General features: G+C 42.8%; 1 protein-coding gene across 2 annotated transcripts; it reads left to right on the top strand.

The window, feature by feature from the left end:
* Window positions 1–261: 261 nt before the first annotated feature.
* On the top strand, window positions 262–17992 carry OSTM1 (osteoclastogenesis associated transmembrane protein 1). Of its 2 annotated transcripts, XM_073336937.1 has the most exons (6): window positions 266–693; window positions 7055–7166; window positions 9043–9140; window positions 12799–12963; window positions 14037–14202; window positions 14744–17992. In XM_073336937.1, exons 1-6 carry the CDS (start codon window positions 322–324, stop codon window positions 14797–14799), a joined length of 969 nt encoding a protein of 322 aa, XP_073193038.1. In that variant the 5' UTR covers window positions 266–321; the 3' UTR covers window positions 14800–17992. The 2 variants fall into 2 exon arrangements, with proteins under 2 accessions (XP_073193039.1, XP_073193038.1); XM_073336938.1 differs by lacking the exon at window positions 14037–14202 and having other exon boundaries at window positions 262–693.
* The last annotated feature ends 4951 nt before the right edge of the window (window positions 17993–22943 follow it).

Below are 22943 nucleotides of genomic sequence, written 5' to 3'. Positions count from 1 at the left end.
GTGTCAGGCACCTTTCCCTGGAGACCCTTTTCCTCTGTGCTGTGCATTAGCAGGCAAGGCCCCGCTCTCCAGGACGGGAAGCCCGGCCCGCTTCCCCACCAGCCAGCGTAAGTGCCCGCCCGGGCCTGGCCTGAACACAGCGCGTCCCACCCTGCCAGGCCACCCCCCCGGCCCGGCAGCCCCGCCCCTCCACCCCGAGTCGAACCGCCACCAGCCAATAAGGTGGCTCGTCTGACCTAGCTCCGAACGTTGACATGTCTCCGGGCTCCACGTGACCCTGGTTCGCTAAATCGCTCCCAGGAGCCGCGGCTGTCGGCAGCCATGGGCCCGGCCGCGCGCCTGCTGTGTCTGCTGCTGGTGCCCGGCCTGAGCGCGGGGCCGAGCCTGGGGTCCGGCCGCCGCCCCCCGCCGCAGAGCGGCCCGAAGGGGTGGGCGCGCGGGGGCGGGCGCCGGCTGCTGTCCCTGGAGCTGCTGGAGGAGGCCGAGGACCTGTCGCTGGCCCTGCTGGGGACGGGGCTCCCCGGGCAGCTGCCGCCCGAGTGCCGGGAGCTCCTGGTGGGCTTCGCCAACAGCAGCGTGCGGCTCGCCGGCTGCCTGGTGCGGAGCGCCCGGCCCGTGCGCCTCTGCCAGAGCTGCTACCGCCACTTCCAGAGCGTCACGGAGCAGCTGGAGAACATCACCCGGGCCGTGGGGGTGCGTGCGGGGAAGGGTCTCGCAGGAGGGCCCGCGTGCGCGCGCGTGTGTGTGGGGGGGTCTGACCCACAAGCCGCCTTGGGGTGCGGCTTAGCCAAGCCCCAGCTGGAGGTGGCCTCCCCCAAGCTGTTGGAGAGAGGCAGGGTGGGGCAGTCCCTTGCCGCCTTCGCCAGGCCAGCTGGGAGACCGGCCGGCCTGTGACTGTGTGGAAATCAGGGAGGGAGGATAAAGGGGCTTCCTGGGTATCCCTTTGCAAACGACTCCCCAGCAGAAGAGGTGTCGAATGGATGCTCCTTCCCATCGGAGTGGGTGTTCCTGGCAGACTTATTAATGGAATCGCGTGTGACTGAAAAGAGGAACTCGTGGTGTCGAGCAAAATGGAGGCACAGACCTTTTAGTGTTATCAGACTTGTGTTCTATGCAGGGAAATAGCTCTTGGAGCACTAACTTGCACTGCCTGATTACTCATTGATATTGACCGTTCTCGGGAAATGCCCAATCTGCTGTATATGATTAATGACTTCAGGCCACATGCACACAATAAAATAGCAAAAGAACATCCACTACTTATTTGCCCTGTCACAAATTTAGAAAATATTTGATCCTTAAAGATCAGGGTGTTCTAGAATTTAGGGATTCATAACTAGCTGGGCCATCGGCTTCTCACGAATGCCTAGGAGCTCTCTTAGACATAAGTCATTGCTGCTTAAAGTGTTTTGCTCTTGTAAGCTTTATGCTTATTGCTCTCCTATGTAGGACTAAGTTCTCGTGTCTGAAAGGAGATGCCTGTTTCTTCTCTGTGCATTATATTGTGGGATTGTATTGCTTGTTTGTGTGTCTTTCCTGAATGTGAATACTTTTGCTTTCAGTATTAGGTTGTGTATTAAAGCTTACTTATTTTGATTTTGTACAAGAGATAGTATGTGCCCTCCCTTTCCCTTAGTATATGTAAAATTTACAATCTGATCTAGCTCCCAAACTCAATAATTCCACTAAACTCTCCTGTCTTCCCCTTACAGAAGGGCAAGAAAAAAGATGAGTATTGCAGTATGTTTGGAAGTTAACAGATCTGGGCTCTGAATGTTGCCACTAGTGGTAATATGGCATGAACAAAGCAGTGGGTCTCCGGTAACCTGGACTCAAACCACTTCTTTGGCTCTCAAAGTCATTACCTACACCTTTAATTCCACCAAGAAGTGCATATGCAACTGCAGCTTGGTGGAGCACTGTAAAGCTCCTCTTAATAAGCAAGCTGCCATATTGTGGATTGGCTTCAGCTTCTAAAATAGTCATCTTGTGGTGTAGCCCAAGTAAAGTGCAGGAGTCTTATCTCAGGGTGTGAAGGCATGTATCATGGTCTGCATCTGAAGCAAAAGATCTTGCTTGCCAATGGAAAAATATCCAATAGCAAACCTGACTTGTCAATAATGGCTGCACACCATCAGTGGTGTTGATGTAACTTAGGCCAGTTCTTCCAGTTGCATTCGCCATCTTACTAATGTTGTGTGTTTGGTTTCTTAAAGCTGGACATTTGTTCACAACCAAAGGATGTTAATAGTTCTGCATCTTGCAAAGCGTTCTTTAACTCCGATAGTGTATCAACTTGTACAAATTTGACACATCTCTGAAAATGTGGAGTTTAAAGATGGGAAATCTAATGACCAATACTATCATTTTTATATGGGAATGCTGATAGTGGAGGGCCTCAAATGCCTTACAGATTCTATACATGCAACTCCACTAAGTCACTGCTCCCTAGCCATTAGTCAGTCAACCAGCTGCACAACTCTTCTGGGTAAAGGTGGGGTGCCAGGATAAACCCTAACTCCGACAGTACTGGTACACCAGCTAGGATCATGTTTTTATCTATCTGCAGACTATTTGGGGCTAATTGAGTGTCCTCTGAAAGATCCAAATGTAACGAACTGCATGGTACTCAGTTTCGCTCTTTAAGAAGAATTAAAGGAGTGAGATGATCCTGCTGAAATTTGAACCAGTGGCTGCAGAAAGTAAAAATATTTTAAATCTGATGTTTAGAACTTTGTCATCCCTTCAATCAGTTGTCATCAACTGATGTGAGAAGTCAGGGGGAAAAAGAAGCCCAGTTTAATTCTGTGAATCTAGGTAACTTAATTTTTGTTAGTATCAGTGATTTTAAACCTTTTCCCCAAAGCTAAGTCTCCCATGGATTTGGAAGTTCAACTTTTAAGGAACCCTCCCGGAAGGTAGTAGGCCCCTGCTGTTTACACTTCCTCAGCATTTGCTAGGTCTTTTCTGCTTTCGTCCAGGTATGTACATCACCTAGTACAGTGGTTCTCAACCAGGCGTACGCTTATCTCTGAGTTCTGCCGGGGGTACATCAACTCATTTAGATATTTGCCTACTTTTACAACAGGCTACATAAAAAGCACTAGTGAAGTCAGTACAAACTAAAATTTCATAGGGATGGTGACTTGTTTTTCAGTAATAGTGTGCTTTGACACACTTGTGTTTTTTATGTCTGATTTTGTAAGCAGGTAGTTTTTAAGTGAGGTGAAACTTGGGGTACACAAGACAAATCAGGCTGAAAGGGGTATAGGAATCTGGAAAGGTTGAGAGCCACTAGCTTGGTAGGTTTGTGTGTGTGTGTGCATATGACAGTTCCCCGTAGAAGTTACCAGAAGTAGCAGTAATGGAAGTTCTGATGATCCTTAACCATTTAGCAAATCTTCCATTTTAAGAGGGAAAAAAATAGAATACATAGGGAAATAGATCTCTCCCAAACTTTTGTAGGGAACACCACATTTCAATAGAGACTCTTGTGTTACATGTCCCATTCCATTCATGACCACTTGACATGTCTCTGTCAACTACAACAATTGCTTGCCATGAACAACAACTTTATGGCAGTATCTAAATCAACTTAGCAGCTGGGAAGCAGGAGCCAGAGCCATGTGTCCAGTTAGCTCTCCAGAGATCACAGTTTGAGAACCATGGGGTTGAAAGAAAACTGGTTTTGAAAAAGGGAAAAAATACGAAAGAATCTGACTGGACTTCTTTTGCAGTAAAGACTCCTAACTTAACAGTTATTCCTACACTTCTTTCCCATTCACTTCACCCTACTTCTTTGGTACTAAGCTCACACCCAGACTGCATTGTCACAGGAATTCCGCCACTATCTCTTTCCACTGTGATCCCTGAATATATTGGATACTTAGGTATCAAATCATGGTAGAGAGGAAGAAAAGGAATTTGCTATTAATAGCAATAAAATCTTTGCTTGCTGTAGCCATAGATAGTTTGTCATGACTCACAAAAAGGACGTCAGCTGTCTGTGATATGAGCCTGGGTGGTAGATGGATCCACTATATCACAAGAGGCACGTTGTAGCTTTTCTAGGCCAAAAAGTCAACTCTTGTTCATATTCTGGAAATAAAACAACGAGGAAAAGAGAAGAGGAAGTACGTAGTGTACATGTTTTTTTCAGGTGGAAAATCTGTTCTTGTATGAAAGGGTGGAAAAAAAAAACCCAACTCATTAGCCAAAGGCCAGTGACTAACTATGTTTAAACTTAGTGTCGGATTACAAGGGATACCTCATCACTCTGTGCTCAGCTGTGTAGAGCTTTGCCTTTTTCTCTCAGAGTTAGTCAATTTAAGGCTAAAGCCTTTTCCTGATACTGTTTATGTTGTTCTAGCTCAGGGGGCAGTCAATAAGGGGACTCTGGACCGCCAGATGCTTTGGAACAGACCCCAAAATCTTTATTTTCTTATTTAGTATCAATTTTTTTTTTCCATTTTATTTTCTTCCCTAGAGCCTGGACCTTGACTATACCCTGACCACAAAATTTGGACCTTGACAAAAAATAATTGATTATCCCTGTTCTAACTTTTCCCAAATAACCTTTCCACACCATGTATCTATATGGTTGTGTGTGGCTCTGAACTGATTCGTGAACCAGCTACCCAGAAAAGCTGGAGTGTAAATACCTGGGCAGGGGCAGTCTTTGTGACTTGCACAGACCTAAGCAGGTGGTGGGCCTTAAACAAATAATAGGATTGGCATCTCTTATTGCAGATATCATGAGGCTGTCCTTCCAGGGGCTGTCTTCTCATGGCATTCGTAGCTAACTAGCTTGTATGTGTTTGGGAGAATTTGATGGGAAAGGCAGAGAGAGGATTCCTTGGTTATGGGTTCGACTCAGTTTCAGGTTAGTAGTGTGTGAAAGCAACTGCCATCAGATGTCTGTTTGGCCTGCATGAAAGCTAGTTCGTGTAGGGATGTTTCATCTCTTGCTGGGCTGCAGGTGAGCTAACCTCTCCTGCAGGTGGCTTATCCAGTTCAGGGTTGAGGCAGACAGGCTGTGATGAGACAGTAACTTGTGCTCTTGTGGCTGACATTGTACCTGCTAGAGCTGAGTGAAATAGTCCCACTGAACCTCAGACTCTCTTAAACAGGGCTTTGTTTGAGCTTTTGTGGACATAGTTTGATAGCACAGCAAGGGAAACTGCAGGGTCTCTAATCCTTAAACATCTCCTGGTGGGGTTGGGGAAGGTGCCCCCTCTTTCTCCTAGGCTACTAGAGGGTCCCAGGTGGCTGCTCCTCTTCTCCCTCCCTCTTCAGGGGCCTGCTTGGTAGAGGCTTTTACATCCCAAATTCTGCAAGGCTCCCTACCCCCAAAACAGGGTAGCAGACATGTCCATGCTCCCTCTGCTAGCTGGCTGTGCTGAACCAGGGCTGAGAAGTTCCATAATTCTTAGCTGGAGTTGCTTGGGAACTCCGAGCGCCACAGAATATCCTCTAGGGCCGAGAGAAGCAATCCGTCTCTCTGGGTATGTCTACCCAGCCTTTTGGAGCCTGCGGGACCAAGCCTCCCAGTCTAGATTGACAGACTTCAGCTAGAGGGGCTGGTGCTGAGATCATAGCTGTGTTGACAGCGCTTTGAAGTTGCAGCTCTGGCTTTGAAGCCTCGGGATGGGGGTGGGCTTCAGAGCCCAAGCTCCAGCCTGAGCCGTGACTTCAAAGCGCTGTCTCCGCAGCTGTTTTTAGAGCACTAGCACAAGCCCAGGTCTGTTGACACAGGCTCCAGAATGCTGTGTAGATGTACCCACAGCTCAAGGTCTATGGGGTACGGAGGCTAGTGGGGAGGGTAGTTGTCACTCAGAACAAAAGAACGTGTTTCACTCGTTAAACATGGATCTTCCATTGTCAGTGTGTTTTAGTACTTTAATCAACCTGTATCTCTGTGTATCCAGCTGTTAGTTATATGGAAATGGTGTCTTGGCTAGGGTTGGGTGAGTGATAAATTATTGATCTTCTACCCCAACCTCAGCATAGCTCATTAAAAACCTTATTTTCATCAGCAAATGTTTGGTAGTCTTACTGACCCTCACCAGAGCTTGTACTCTATATGCCAGACCAGTCTTTGTGCTTAATCTGGTTTTGGACAAAAGCTGCTCGGGGTGAGATCTGTTCTGTTGCGGCTGGAAAATCAGCCTGGGGGTGCCTGGCTGATTCTGTCAGTCTGTGGTTTGGGGGTGGGGGCCGGAGACAAGAAATGATGTTCCCAGTCACTATTTTGAGTCTCCTTTTAAATGGCATGAAACCAGATATTTGCACACTTTAAAATACTATTTGGAGGCTTGACGTTCCTCTGGGTTTGCAGTTAGCAACCTCTGTATCAGAAGGCTCAGATGCATGCTAGGAGGGATTGACTCCTGGCGGAAGGCAGGTTGGGGTGACACAGGGCCAGGGGAGAGCAACTTGAGGACTCCAGAGGAGTCGTGCTTGCAGGTGTGCTAAATCAGCCAAGCAGGAGTTGTAGGCTCCTTGCGCCAATCGGATTTGTGGAGCTCTGAATGCTGGGTTATGCCAGCTTCCATCAGTATAACCCAGGATGGAATCTAACTCTGTAGCTGTATTATGGGAACACTCAGAGGGCCCATTGTGGGATCAGGGTCTATTATGCTAGTCGTACACATGCGTACTGAAAAGTGCCCCTGCTCTGGAAAGCTGTTGGTGTGCATGGTGCTGTTGGTGCCACAAGTACTCCTTTTCTATCTTGACTGAAGCTCCTGCTGTTCTCGTATTAAACCTTTTAAGAACTTACCTAAATCCCCAACGTGGTTATACCTCTCATCATATTTAACGTTTTTTTCTTAGTCCGTTGTTTGGAAAGACACTGGCTTTGCCCTGTCGGACTAGTTCTCGGCCTTTCTCGGGATTCTGACAAGGGATGTAAAACTGGCCACACTACTCCTGATGGGTGAAACTAACACGCTTAAAATGGCAGACTTGGCCTCCATGTCACCCGTTATCTGAAATAGTTCCAAAGTTGTTGCCATATGAATTCATCATACTGTGGGGTTTTTTTTTCTTCCAGAATTCTTCGGAGAGCAACTGTGCAAAAAGCCTCTTGATGTCTGATAGGGTACAACTAGTTGTGATCCTTTCGCAGTTCTTTAACAGTACTTGGGAGAAGGCCAACTGTGCAAGTACGTGATTTGTTCTGTCCTTTTCATGCTACCATTATGATTCAGACGACAGATTTAGCCTTGCCTTTAAAATTTCTCAGTTGATCAGAACTGAACAGCATTGATAAGATTAAGTTATTTAAATTGACAGAAACAAAGAGCTCTTTATTGATACATCCTGGGTACTTTTATTGTACAGGGGATACCGTTCAAAGTTGACAGATTCAAAAAACCAATTTCTTCTTCCCTTGCTTATCTAAACACACTAGAGTCCCCATACGAATATTCACCTTGCACGAAAGCCCCTGCCAAAATGACAGCTGCTTTACTCAAGGGGGCATGGGGAAAATAAGAGATCTATAAATACAGCAGAGCTGTAAAAACTGATGGTTTTTACTTACTCTGAATAAACCGTGCTGGAGATCTGCTACAGCTCTGCTGTATTTATAGATCTCTTATTTTCCCCATGCCCCCTTTTTCCTACTTAAGTAGAAAATGTAACTTGAACTGTTTAATAAAAAATCAGTAAGGGTCAGATTCTGATACCCTTACTCATGTTGAATAGCATTGTGCTCCACAAGTAGTCACTCAGTGTGACGTGGGGTATCCGACTCTGGCTCTGAAATTCTGTGGACTGGTTCTGGCTGTAATATGTTGCATGCGGCTTCTTTATGGCCCTTAAACGCCACCACAGGAAACAGGAAAAATTCCCTTGGCACAGGAGCTGTACCCCGACCAGGGGAACATAGGTACTTGAACTAAGGGTGTGGGGGGTGCTGGCCTCTGGCTTGAAATGGTTTCCATCATATCCAGGGTTTACAGTTTGGTTCAGTGACCAGCACCCCCACTATACAAATGGTTCCAGCACCCTTGCATGGGAGGGCGCCAGAGGTTGGAGGGGTGGTAATGTAGAGCTGAGTGCTGCAAAGGATGTTGGGCTGCTACAGAGCCCATAGGTAGCCCCAGGGAGATTGGGTTCAGGCTAGCTCCAGTAGTCCCCAACATATGTTACTGGTTGCCACCAAAGTGTGTGAAGGAGAGGTAAAACAACCTCCAACTGTCCTCCCATCCTCAGGCTCTGCCTTCTGTGCTACGTCTCCCAGGAGGGGAGCATAGACTCTATCCCGTAATGCTTAAGATGTTCTCTCACTTCCATCCTTCAGGGAAGGTCACGTTTGGAGTCTGCCAACCTTCACAGTGTCCTTTTTAATGGAATGCTACGTAAAACTAGCAGTCCTAGTTTCCAAGGGTCTAATGGATCAGAATAGAAAAAGTGGAGTAGATGGAAGGAAAGAAATACCTGCAGGGACTAGAGCAGTATCTGACAAGGAGTGTTTCAGGAGCGCCCTGCAAGGCAGGTAAAATTGGCTTCCACTTCCTGACAAAATTGGTGCACGTTCTGTGACACTGCTTAGTGCATTTTTCAAAAGCATTTCCTTTTTTTTCATAAGCATAAAGATTCCCTCTATTTCCTAGCTGTCCCTTGTTTCAGCTACATGTCTGACACTTATACTTTCAAACAGTGCACACTAGTTCTGATGGGCAAAGTCAGACTTGCAGGGTGAAAAGTAAAAGCAGCGTCTTGTGTTATCTGAAAGCCCAGTGAGAGCTCAAATCCTTTCTTCAAAATGCTCTTGATAATGGTCTTTATTTTTTATTTAATCAAGGCCAATTAATTCTGAAATGTATCCTAACTGAAGAGAGAAGCCCGAGTGAGTTAGGATAGCAAATCTGAGACATCTGCATAACAGCAACCAAATAGGAAATGCAAAGCTGACTGAATTGGTTTTTATAATTGAGAGCTCTTGCTGTAGGGCCGCCAAGGGACTTGTTGGCTGTAGATATAGGTTAGAAATAAGGATATCTTGATTCACGTATTTTTTTTTCTTTTTGACAGATTGTTTGAAGAACAACAGTGAAGGGCTATCAAATAGTACAGCAGAGTTCCTGGACTTATTCAATACAACACTGATGTGCTTCGAACATAACTTCCAGGTATCTTTGCTGTGTATCTGAGGACAGCACTGAGCCCTCTTCTTGTATAGTAAAATATCTTCTTTTCACAGAACAAACTGCAGTGGATACATATTGAGCAACTGCAATTGACAAATTCTGAAGCAGTTTAGGCAGATAGAACAATTATCTATAAAATGCAGATGTTCACAATTGAGAGCACAAAATGTATTTTAATTGATGCTCACCTTGACTCTGTCTTGTATGCAATTATAGTGCCATTTCATATTGGGATTTCTGGATTCACAATAGCTGATAATTATATAGTAAGAGTCACGTAGTCTCTGCATACAGTAAGTCACTTTTCCTAGTTCCTTCTGGAGTTATCATTGCGTGACTTAACAATGTGGCTCCTTATATCATTATTTGGTTGTATTGTAGATTAGTCCAAAAGGGCCAGCTACCTGAAAACACTTCTTAAGACTCCTATCCATTAAGGTTATGAACAATTAAAACTTTTGCAATTAAATATCCCTCTTTGTAAAATAAATGTGGTAATTATCTCCCAAGAAAAGTGTATCCAAATAATTATGCATAAAAATTTTGTAAATTATGCTAAATTTAATCCTAAAACTAAATCAGATTATGCAAAAATATTCATAAATTTGATTAAGCAGTTAATCAATAAAAACTGTCCAAAAGGATAACATTCAAACTAAAGTTCTTGGTGCAGAATAAACATGTGGATCTAGAAGAGGATCTGTGGTTACAATATGCTTTGCAGCCCCCCTTACTGGTGGGCTAGCTTTCCCTGCTTTTTTGCTTGCCAGGCAGATCTTGCCCCCCACTGTAGTGATTTATAGGGCATTTTTTAACTTATGTAGTGCCATGATCAAATCCATAGACTTCTAGAAATAAGATTTGTGCTCCTTTAATAAGGTAGTTGGTTGTACACCAGCATAACACACTCTCCTATGTTGTTTCTGAGTGTCTTACAATTTTGTATAAATCCAAGCAGGTAGTAAAGATTCACTTTGGTTCTGTCCTCTAGCCCCGCTTCACAGACAGGTGGGGAAGCTGCGCCAAAGATGTTTTTAGCATTTCAGTCTGGGGGGTGGGGTCTATGCTCATGCTTAACTGTTGTGGAAGGAACAGTTGCTGAGAGAGACTGGTCTCCCGTTGTTCTCGCTGTTGGTGGTTCCTGAGATGTGCAGCCTTTATAGTAGGTCTTGGCAAGGGGAGAGAGCTTGGGCCTGGTCAACAGAGCACTTTAAAGGCAAGACCTGGACCATGAACTTAATCTAGTAATACTTGGGTAGCCAGTGGAGTGATTGCAGCATTGATGTGTTCTTAATGATCTGTGCTGGTCCGCAGGTAGCCTGGAGTTTCTTCAGTGCCTGCAATTTCATTCCTACTTTATGGAGATCATAATTTCAAGGATTACCGTGGTCAAGTCTGTATCTGTTAGGATGGGGCATCATCTCCTGGCTAGCTGACGGTGTTCCTAAAAACTGTTGCTGTTTGAGTATTGAATATTGCTGAGACATTGAGGAGGACCAAAACTAGAAGGCCCCTTTACAATCTTCACCATGGGATGATCTTAAGGAGTTGGCTAAATCATGGAAATGTTGCCTTCTGCCCTCCAACCTCACCATTATCTTGCCTAGGTTTAGCTTCAGAGAGTTGCCTTTCGTCCAGGTGTTGATCTGATTTGCCAATAGTAGAGCTGCATATGGGGCTTTCATGGTAGATGAAAAGGAGATGAACAGCTGGGTGTAATTTGCATCCTGCTGATGTTTAAGGTCAAGGTGTCTTATAGTCTCTCCCAACAGCTTGTTGTAAATAATTGAATAGGATGTGGGAGAAAATGAAGCTGTGTGGAATTTGTCCCAGTGCTTCCTCACAGCCATCTCTGCACATTACTGTTTGTTCCTCATAGGTCTCTGTGGTGAGCCCTCCACACTGTCAAGGGCTGAAGTGATCGAGACAAATGTGTGGAGGTTGCCTATTTTCTGTGGCTAATAGGAGATAATCTACTGTTGTGACCATGACGATTGCTGAGCCAGAGCTGGGAGTAAAGCCCAGTTGGGAAGGATCTAGGATGCTGACAAAGGTTGGGTGTAGTTGGTGATGGTCCTTCACTAGCTTCCCAGCTCCCTGGCTCAGAAATGGGAAATTGGAGGTAGCCTGTGAAGTTGATCATACAAGAGTTTGCTTTTTGAGTGCTGGATGAAAAGTGATGTTTTAAGGTAGATAGTAGCCAGGTCTCTTCTGTAAACTCTGGCTATTGTGGGTTCTGTCATTATGCCTCCGTGACGAGGCTTAAAAAAATACAGAAGAATCTAGAGATCTTATAATTATCTTCCCCCATCCTCCCCCACAACCCACCCAGGTCATCAGAATTTTCAGGGAGGTGAAACTGCTACTACAGTAAAACTACGTGACTTTCCTGTGTTTTTTATCTGAAATCCATAAAGGATGAAATTCACAGTTAAGCAAACTTCCATTGGGTTTCCTAGTAGGAGGAGAGATGATCTTATATCCTCTCAGCATAGGCTGGGATATACAGTTCCATTGTATTTGGGTGCCCAACTCCTTTAGCCTCTTTTGAAAATCCCAATAGTGTTTTTAAGGGACTGTGTTTTAAAATATGATCCGGATTCTTGCTATTATTTACTACATAGATTGTAAATGCGGGACAGGAGCAGTGGCTATTGAAACTCAAAATAATTAGGCCAAATTAAAATACCTATTCACTCCTCCTTCCTGTGTGGCATATTCATATAGACCAATGAAAAATAGCCAGCTGGCGGGAGAAGCACACCTGTGTTTCCAAGGCAAACTTGGTATTAACAATCCTTGTTTTGTTTTTATTCTAGACCGGGGTGGGCAAACTTTTTGGCCCAAGGGCCACATCTGGGTGGGGAAATTGCTTGCAGGGCAGGGGGTTGGGGTTCGGGAGGGGGCTTAGGTCAGGGGGTGTGGGGTGCAGGAGGGGGCTCAGGGCAGGGGGTTGGGGTGCAGGAGGGGTTCAGGCTCCTGCCTGGCACCGCTTACCTAGAGCGGCTCCAGGGTGGCAGCGGTGCACACCGGGGCCAGGACAGGTTCCCTGCCTGCCCCGGCCTGGCCTGGCCCAGTGCTGCACCATTCTGGGAAGCGGCTGGCACCATGTCCCTGTGCCACCCCTGGGGCGGACACAGGGCTCCATGTGTTTCCCTTGCCTGTGGGTACCTCCCCCGAGGCTCCCATTGGCTGCAGTAACTTGTTCCTGGCCAATGGGAGCTTTGGGGGAGGTACCCACAGGCAAGAGTGGTGTGCGGAGCTCTCTACCCCTCCTCACCCCTATGGGCCCCAGGGATGTGGTGTGACCGCTTCCCAGAGTGGCGCAGCACCACGGGGGTGGCAATCCCGCAGGCCAGATCCAAAGTGCCAAGGGGCTGGATCCGGCCCACGGGCGGTAGTTTGCCCACCCCTGTTATAGACAGTCAATAGTTTCAAAATACATCTTTTCGGGGAAAAATAAGATCAACTTTCAATTCACTGTGAGCTTTATTTATATAAAATGGACCTAAATCCCTAAATTTCAGTGTAACACTTTAGGATGTTAATATTGTAGATTTTGGTTCAAGTTCAGCTCTAGTTTTTTAAAGTTAATTTTATATTGTTTAAAAATCTAAATACGTGCTGCTTATAATTTTAGGGGCAATCCATCAGTCTTGTATCAAGCAACCACACAGAAGTATGCAGAAACTGCAATGGAACTTACAGAAACCTGAATACCATGTATAACAAAATGCAAAAAATGACTGGACTGGGCAGCCACTCAGAACACAGAACACACTTGTGCATTGATGTGGAAGATGCAGTGAGTATACGTATTTGCTTCTGGATCTTCTTGCCTAGCTAATATCCAATGGGTGGGTAGATAAATCTGAAGAGCAATCTTCAGTGGTCCCTTAACTGTTTTATATTGTTTTCTCTTGGCACCACTCTTGTCCTTTCAGCGGTGGAAGCTGCTTTCATGAGCAATTTCTTTAGTGAGCTATTGTCACACTGCACCTACCGCTTTGTGCTGTGACTTCCTCACGTCTCTCAAGCTAAGGAGGGGTCAGGCTGGGTTCTGGTCAGTACGTGGAGAGAAAACGGTTAAAGAACACTTAAATACTTCAGGAAACAGTGTTGGCGACCCAGTAGGTTGCACTCTGAGTTAATACTGAACCAGGGCCCCCAGGGTACTCCATGATGTTGCTGTTCATTTGGATGAGATATAAAATAGAGGTCCTGACTGCTGCGGGTCATTAAAGACCTTGTGCTACTCCTGAAGAGGAAGGGGTCTAACCTTGATGTCCTGACATATTTCAGCTTAGACAAAAATAAAGTTTCAACTGCCCAAGAGATTTTGTGAAGGGAATATTCCACTCCCTATCTCAAATGGGGGTTTGGGGGCTGGGAAATCCCTTTAATCTTTGGCTTTTATCTGACACTTCTTGCTAAATTCCAGTTAATGTTTCCAGTTAGTTGCTTCCTAACTACAGCAGCTGATTATTGGGCCAGGGAATAGTAGCAAGTTTTTAATGTATTTAGCTGTCTCTCAATGTGATTTTTAGCAACTGGGAAGAAGGAGGGTTAGTAGCATGTGATCAGCCAGCTTTCCATGAACCACCAGTAAGTGCTCTAAGAATCACAGTGTGGGAATCACTGCTCTAATAAATGTATTGGGTGGGAGTCAATGGGAGGTTTGCCATTGATTTCAGTGGGGCTAGGATTTCACCTTTGTCTAATTTTTTGAGGGGAGATATTTTAAATGGCTCTTATTCAAGTAGATATTATGGTTTAAAGGTAATTAGGTGGTCTTGCTATACTGAACTTTGCGATGTTCAGTAAAACAGTGATGCAAGCCAAGGAATGTGTTGCTCACCATGGTCGTTTTCCTTTTAGATGAACATTACACGAAGGCTTTGGAGTAGAACTTTCAACTGTTCTGTCCCATGCAGTGATACGGTCCCAGTGATTGCAGTTTCTTCATTCATTCTCTTTTTACCAGTCATTTTTTACCTTAGTAGCTTCCTTCACTCAAAGCAGAAGAAACGTATACTCATTCTGCGTAAGTAATGTTGTCAGAACTTTACTTACAGAATGCGGGAGCACAAGGAATCATCTTGGGCACTCTACTTGACCAACGTACTTGGTATGGGGTCAGGCAATTCTGTCACTGTGCCTGCAGCAGTGGGTGGGAGCTGGTGTTGACTACTTGTCCTCTTGGGGACTGCCTTTATCACTTGAAGAGCCGTAGAGGGTGGGAAAAGTAGGTCCTTAGCCATGCTTCTCTGTTGAAAAGTTTCAGAGGAACAGCCGTGTTAGTCTGTATTCGCAAAAAGAAAAGGAGTACTTGTGGCACCTTAGAGACTAACCAATTTATTTGAGCATGAGCTTTCGTGAGCTACGCTGTAGCTCACGAAAGCTCATGCTCAAATAAATTGGTTAGTCTCTAAGGTGCCACAAGTACTCCTTTTCTTTCTGTTGAAAAGGAAAACCATGATGTTAACGGAACACTGTTCAATAGTACGTGCTCAGTTAAACTGAGTGAGTGGGGAAACTGATGGTGGGAGTCTTTTTTTTTATTTTTATTTTTATTTTCCTTCTAGCCAAGCGTATCCAATCAAATGCCAGTCTTGTGAACATCCAAGAAAAATACAGCTGAGCTGCAACACAAAACCAGAAAACCACAACTGGGTATATATTGGGTACAATTGTGGTGGAAGGAGGACCGCACAAAAGAGGAGTTAATTACGGTTTAGTGTTGCTCTGTATCATTATACAAGTTAAACAAAATGCTGTCTGACTCCTAAACGGGTATATTAACAAACATGACAAGGCAGGGCTATGAGACGCAGTATGGACTTCTGATTTGAAAAATAAGTTAATTCTTTCCAGACTAGTGCTGAAGCTGGTTATTTTCTGATTCTTTGATTGCAGGTTTTTGTACCTTTTATCAACAGAATATGTACTTCTCCTGTATGTTTTTCCCTTTATATTTAATTTTCTATATTGACTCCATAAAAATCTAGTATGACAGTTGTGTTTATTTCCAGGCATGTTAGTACAGTCTGAGATGTGATCATCTTTCCGATGTGGTTCTTATGAACTAGCAAAGCTTAATATAATTTGTTTTGGTTTAATTCAGTATCAGAATTAGAACATTTCAAAGTAAAAATGCCATCTTACCACCTTTGGGTAGACTTGTACTACAGGTTTCAAAAACTAGCCCCCTTACATAGCATCTCTTGATAGACACAGTCATGCTGCTTAGTTCATTTTAGTGGTGTCTTTATTATTTAAAAAAAAAAACAAAACATGAGAGATGCAAGGAAAATGATAAATTTCTGGCAATGAATACAGCAGATCTGCCAGTGCTAGACATTAATAGTAATTTCAGAAAATGTACCATATTAGCACATATTTGGGCACTTGCACGCTTAAACCACTAAGTCATTGCTTTTCAAATGGTTAGAGGCTTATTTTTAGGTATGATGCATATCTGTATGTGAGGCCAGATGTCTTTGTGTTTGTCCCTTACTTCACTTACGTGTTTAATTTCTTTTATATATAAAAAATATTTTAAAATGGTAACCTGAGGTAAAAGTCACTGGAGATGCTGAATTGTGCTTGGATTAGAACTTCCTCTGGTTTAAGATACAAATGGGTTTACATGAAAAAGATATATTTTAGTAGTGACTAGGGCATAGGTGTTCTATAACTTCAGAACTGGCATAAAGTGAATGTGCTGTGCCTGGATCTTTGACTTACTCTATCCAAATTTGCAATCGGTACTTCCTAGAAATTTACTGGAGATGAGGTCCATTTAGTAGATTAAAATAAACTCAACCTCTGTAGGAAGTTGTAGAGCTGAAGCAAAAGGTCACAGCATTGTTATTAAAGTTGATGGGACTGTTGAAAGGACACCATTCTAAAGATGTGTTAATACAGGATATCCAGGCTGATAAATCCTAGGCTTATATTTTTCTGAATTTTCTACTACAGTAAAATGAAAAATTTCAGTGTGGTTGTAATGAGGTTGGAGGCTTCACTCTGATATTAAACCCATCCCATACTACAACTTTAAGACTAAAGGGACACATCAACTGGGAAATCACATTTCTTTTTGAAAATGTTATGCCTATGATTATTCAACAACTGATAAGTTAGCAATTTGTTTCTTTAATTTAGCTTGTCTTTTGACAGCACTTTTGTGTTTAGTTAGTTTCACTGTTTTGCCTCCATAGCCAATTAATCACTTTTTTCCCTTGCCCAAACAAACATCAGCAGGGGAGCAAAATAATCTTAAAGCACTTTAAATTATGTGTGTTTTTTTTTGTTTGTTTTTTTTTATTTTAAATTAAGGCATACTGTCAGTTTAAAAAGAGAACCAAGTTGATAGTGTCTCAATATTAAGTAACATAATGTGTTAACATTTGGATATCCATACAACTGCTTCCTGGTATTTTGTGAGTAGGAAGTATCTCCCTCTATTAATCACATGAATCGCCTTGAATGATTGGTTTGGTTTGTGTTGAAAGCCTAAATAGGGTTGGATTTCCTGTCTGAGGAAATATATTTTTGACACTTTGGTCTGCTATAGATAAGGTGTCAAAATAGTAGAAGAATATATTTATGTTGCTTATCAGATGAAGTTATCTTCATAGGGCAGAGGGGAAAATTGCCTTTGTTTTAAATGGCTATTTTTACATCTGTTGTGCTCAAATTTCAGCTTACTGGGCCTTATTCAACTGCTGTCCTAATAGCATTCCTTTGATTTTGAGGCATCATATGATTGCTTTGAACAGCCCTCAGTCTTCCATTCATGCAGATAAAACCCATTTGTATGTGCAGAGTTATAGAATGATAGCTTTCATACCGTAAGCAGTGGCTTTTTGAGCACATTCAAATTAAGTAGGTCTGAAAGTCATTACACTTGGATATGGTGGTTAAGCACTTTATTAAAAAAAAAAAAAAAAAAAGCAGCTTTTGTTTTTTCCTGGCTGCTAAGCCAAATGAAAGTACTCGTGATTTTTTTTTTCAAGCAGCAGCAAAGTTTACACTCTAGAAATAATTTATATCCTACGTCTTCTCAAATGTCAGTTTTTCCTTTTTGTTCCCTTGTAATGCTAGCTTTCCTTACATGTTTTTAAGAGTACAGTATTTTTCATATAAAATGCATTGGGTCTTGTTCATATTCTGATGTTTATGTAAATGCTTACAGCCTCCTGTCCCTAAAGGAAATGGTGGTGGTGCAGAAAAAATCTTAACTTTATTTGGCTGGTAATTTTTAACCTTCGTTTGCCATTTTTATGACTGTATAAGATATACTTAAAATCTTTCTTTGAAATACCAGTTTGTATTTTTGGTACAAGTGAATGTTTTTATTCTTGGGTAGCATTATCTATTTTTGGATTAGAAAACCTGTATACACTGAAAATGAACAAATATTGTATTGAATAAATGTGTATAGAATTGATTGCGCTTGATTGTCCCATTTTCAGTATTGAGATGCTTCGCCAATGCTGTTTTTAATGAGTGGTGGGGAAAGGATGGGACAGGATGGCCCAAGTAATAAAATTCTCAATTTACTACACTTTCCTATTATGGACTTGTGTTTGAAGCACTTGGTTACTATAGAAACCGAATGCAGGTAAATAGATAGTAAATGCAACTTCACAATGTTGACATTTATTGTTAGTACTTTGTTCTAGACCTGCAGCCAGTTATTATACTTAGTTATATAACTTAGGACTGTGCCTAGTTCTACTCTGACCAAGAGGGTGGACTTCCTTAGAGTTTGGGTGAAGTCTGTAGGATGGCTCTGTTGGCTGCAAAGGGCTTTGAATCAGGCCCTTGTTGCATGAGGAAAAAGGGGATACTGGGAAAAATTGATCTAGTTGTTATTGGAGAGTTTCTGGGATGAATGATATACATGTGGAAACTTCCTTAGCTTTTAAGCTTTAATTGAAGGGGCAGGGTGTGGAAACCTTACCAAAGAGTCATGTCCCTTCATGCACCACCCCCCTTCCCCCCCCAACTTTCCAGTATTCTAGTTAAATGCAAACAGAAATAGTCCTTTCTCTTCCTCTCCCTCCACTTTCTTCTTTTTACCTTATAAAGTAAAGTTTTACATCTTTCTTTGCGGGTCCCCTCTTAATAAGTGAATTACTATAGGTTTACAAATGTAGGTTCTTGCTGCTGGTGGAGACAAGGAGAGTGGGAGTGAACATAAACCGTGATTGTTTTATTTTGTCAGGATTTCTTTTGGTACCATAGGCCAGTAATGCAGCAGTCAAGCTACTCCTGTTTAAAAAGGTTTATAATTGGCATTCCTGTTTTGGATCAAGAGCCCTGAAACCTCCAGCACAACAGGGATTTCAAAGCAACCATTTAGTACTGAGGTTCCAAGTTCATTAAAAAAACAATTTTTTAAATTTTTTTTCTAACTTTTTGTGTGGTCAGAACTCTTTAACATTGTCACTAGGCACCTATTTTATTACAAAATTACTTTAGAACGGTGCCGTTTTATGTCTGGAACTCACTGTCCAGTGAATCAAGTGCTCTGATCTGTCTTTGAAAAACAAAATGTAGCTCTTACTTCATAGCAATGATGTACTTTAAGTGGAGCATTATTTCAAGGGGACTGTTGTACCTCCATGTAGTTTCAGAAGAAATTTGAAGTCATTTGCCTGTAATCTTATAATCATGTTATAGGTGTGTATATATAAATTGGAGTTTATTGTCTTAGATTCTTTGATCCTGCCACTTTTTTTAATCACTATGTTCCCTTTGCCTTCAAGTGATCACAGTCACCTGGCATCACCTCCTGGGAATGGGCACCTGCCTGCCCTTGCGTCTTTGACAGAGTGCCCCAGGCCAAGAATCATCTTAGTCTGTTTCTGCCTCTTGCCACCAACCAGTTTTTTGTTCTCTTTTTGCACTGAGAACTGATCTCCCTGGCTGTCCCAGTAAGGTGTCAAATTCCAAAATCTTTAGATGTACTCAGATTCCTAAATAAAGGTTAAAGTAAATGGCATAAAACCACATTGTGTCTATACTAAGGTCTGGATAACAGTATTGCTAGATAAGGTAAAATCTTGCTGTTATGGATTTAAGCAGGAATAAAATGTGTGTATTCTCAGAGCTCGTTTTTTCTCTACCCTCATTATTTATATTGGGTAATAATAGAGGCCTTGGCCAAGTCAGGGCCCTGTTGTGCAAGAGCCTGTTTATAATGGATAGTCCCTATCCAAAGAGCTTAACAATCAATGCCTGTTTCTGCAAAAGCTTAAGCACCTGCTAACTTGAGTCATGTGAGTAGTCCCATTAAGGATGAGATGCAGCAGGTATGTGAAGACAAGCAGGGGTAGGGTTAACCCTCATAAGCAGGTGTGGTGCATACAGATGTGCAGAACTTGTATATACAGCAAGTGAATTTTTCAATTCCTGTTTTATGTATTTAGAGGGGAACAGAAATGCTCTCTGAACTGTTTAAGGTCTCAAATCCTTAACAGAATATATACTTAAAAATGACCAAAGAAAACCGTTTCCTCCTAGCTAGCTACCAGGATCTAAATTCAGAGTTCTGCCTTCCTGCTTAGAAAACTTGATGGTGTTATCAGCACCAAGGACAATGTAAGGGATCCAGGTTGTGGAGGCATTGGTGATAGCCTGAGACACACACAAGCCTGGGTGCCAGAATTCTGGTTCTAACAAGTTACAAGCTTTACGTTTAACACTTTTTTCAATATAATTGCTTCCAATGTTCAGTCTAGACATGTATTCTGTTATTGGTTAAGGATTTGTTAGCTTGAGTTACTTGACAAACGTTATTCTCAATATCTTGACCAATATTCCTCATCGTTCGTGTTGCCCAAGTACGGAGTCAACCAATTTGTGATAATTGAGTCTTTTCCGGTTTTGAGCTGGTATTTTCTTGGCCAGTGTCAAACCTGTTTGTGCTTTTACTAATCTGTATATTAGGCATCATGCCAAGAATACAAGTTCATTGGGAAAAGGGATCTGAATGATCAGCAAAGCTATGATACTTCTAATCGGAATCTGTGGATAACTTCCCTCCCATCTTTTTATGGTGAATTTCCCTTTCTCACTTAGATATTTCCAGCAACCGTAACCAGGTAACTCAAAGTATAAAACAATTTGTGTAATATATTTTAGTGTATCCTAGCTTCACACTGCCCTGTGTAAAGGGTTCAGATATTATGTGAGTTGAGCCATTGAATTTTCATAGCATTCTGTAGCTGTGCCTATAGCTACTTTCTTTGGCAGCAACAACCAAAATAATTTATTACTGCAGCACCCGATCAGGATAGGGACTCAGGCTGTAGCCTGACAGTTTAGCCTAATATAAGGCAAGGTGCTACAAGAGGAAGAAACGGACAGGAGGGTATGATAGTGCTATGAAGAGGATAATGGTGACAGGAGTATGCGAATATAGACTGTGTAAAGGCATAACTTTTCATAGATACTAAGGTCGAAGGGACCATTATGATCATCTAGTCTGACCTCCTGCACAACGCAGGCCACAGAATCTCACCCACCCACTCCTGCGAAAAACCTCTCACCTATGTCTGAGCTATTGAAGTCCTCGAATCATGGTTTAAAGACTTCAAGGTGCAGAGAATCCTTCAGCAAGTGACCTGTTCCCCAGGCTACAGAGGAAGGCGAAAAACCTCCAGGGCCTCTTCCAATCTGCCCTGGAGGAAAATTCCTTCCCGACCCCAAATGTGGCGATCAGCTAAACCCTGAGCATATGGGCAGGATTCACCAGCCAGATACTACAGAAAATTCTTTCCTGGGTAATCAAATGTTTTTAGTTTCTCTCTTCAGAGTACAGGTTATTAGTAAAGTAGACATCAGCAGTCTTTACAGGCCATCTGACCAACCTATAGCTTCAGCATAGTTTCTGGCATGATCTATGCACAGGCCTGAGTGTCAGCCCCTTCTGTGATCTAGTCCTAGCTGACTTCCTCTGGGGGCTTGGAGAGTCACTTAACTATCACCTGAGTAAGCAGATACATGTCTCAGGTGAGTTACAAATATCTCACGAATTGAATTGTATGCTTATATGTAAATCAAGCTTTTGCTTGCATACTTTATTGTTGTTGTTACTAGCACAAAATATGCCAAAGCTTTTCCCTATTGCTGCCTTGCTTCATCTTACAAGGCCTATTAACTACATACCTCGCTTCCCCCCACCCATATAGTGATGTAGTGGGGAGGGGAAAAACATGACATGGTGAACATCATCACTTACTAGATCCCAGTCCTCCATCTCCTGTCTGTTTTGTCTCTTTAGTCTCAAAGATCATTGGGATGAGGTCCTTGTTTCTGTATTCGTAAAGTACATAGCACACTTTACACTTTATATACTTCCCGGGGAGGAAATTAAGACAGAAATTGTGGTATTTTTAGTATGTGTGATAGATTTTTCCCAAGGGTGCCACTTGAAACTGGGGTACCACTGAGCCTGCCTGACTCACCAGCTTGGGCTCCCTTTAACTGTTCTGCTATGACAAGCTGCAGACTCGTTCCTGGTCTCACACTTTCACCAGCATACATACAGGTAGGGGGACACCCAGCTGTTGTAACATGCAAACAGGCTTTCTGACTAGCCCCTGCATGGGAAGGCTTCAGTTAAGGAACTGCCTAGATACTCAAGTACAATCCCCCCTGAGTGCAAACCCAAAATTACACCGCTTTGTGCTGTACAGCATAAGCTTATGCAATTCGTTCCCTCCCTCAATGTGAGCGATATGTAACAGCTTTTTGCCCACCAGTTATGAATGCTACACCCTGGGTTAAGACCAAACAAAACAAATTTATTAACTACGAAAGGTACATTTTAAGTGATTGTAAGGGATAGCAAACAGATCAAAGCAGATTACCTACCAAATGAAACAAAGAGGCAAGCTAAGCTTAATATACTAAAGAAACTGGTTTTAACTAGCAAATTCTCACCCTAAATATTGTTTTTAGGCAGATTGGAGAGGTTCTTGAAGACAAGCTGCTCTTGCTTGCAGCTTAAAACTCCAGGTATTTCTTTCACAGGTCAGACACCCTCTAGCTTGGGTTCAGTCACTTCTTCCCCAGTTCAGTCTTAGGTGTTTAAAGCAGTCATCTTGGGTGGGGAGACAGTGAAGAACGAACCACGATTATGTCACTCCCCTGCCTTAAATAGCTTTTACATATGGTGGGAATCCTTTGCCTTCCAGTGTGATTCTCACCCTCGGTCAGTGGAAAAGTACTAATTTTATCATGGAGTCCAGTATCAGGTGACATGATCCTGCAGCTATAACTCAAAGTCTATTTGCAGGGTCTACAGGAAGGCTTTCCAGAAAGGTGGGAGATTAGCATCTCCAAAGAGCTATTGTTCTTTCTAAAGGCCCTTTCCAGCCAGCAATCTAGACTGATTGCATTCTGTCTAGTGGGTGTTCCCCAGGTGTAAACACATCTGTAATTGCTGCACAGACAATATTCCCAACTTCAGATACAAAAATGATACATGAATACAAATAGGATAATCATATTCAGTAAATATAACCTTTCCAGTGATATCTCTCATGACCCATTTGCATAGAATACATTTCAGATATGCGATAGTCACATCATAACAATATCTTATGAAGAATATGGGGGTGTAGTGTCACAGTATGAACCAGAAATTATGTAACTCCACTCTAGAAATGGTCTAAGTGGAAGCTGCTCTTAGTTTCTTAACTGTATCTAACAGAATTCTGAAGTGGCAAGGGTATGATCTATATAGATATAACTATAGGCAGACGA

The sequence above is a fragment of the Lepidochelys kempii genome, chromosome 3 (genome assembly GCF_965140265.1).
Source record: "Lepidochelys kempii isolate rLepKem1 chromosome 3, rLepKem1.hap2, whole genome shotgun sequence".
Taxonomy (NCBI): Eukaryota; Metazoa; Chordata; order Testudines; family Cheloniidae; genus Lepidochelys; species Lepidochelys kempii.
Note: the sequence above shows the minus strand (reverse complement) of the source record. Positions and strands in the feature narration are given on the sequence as shown.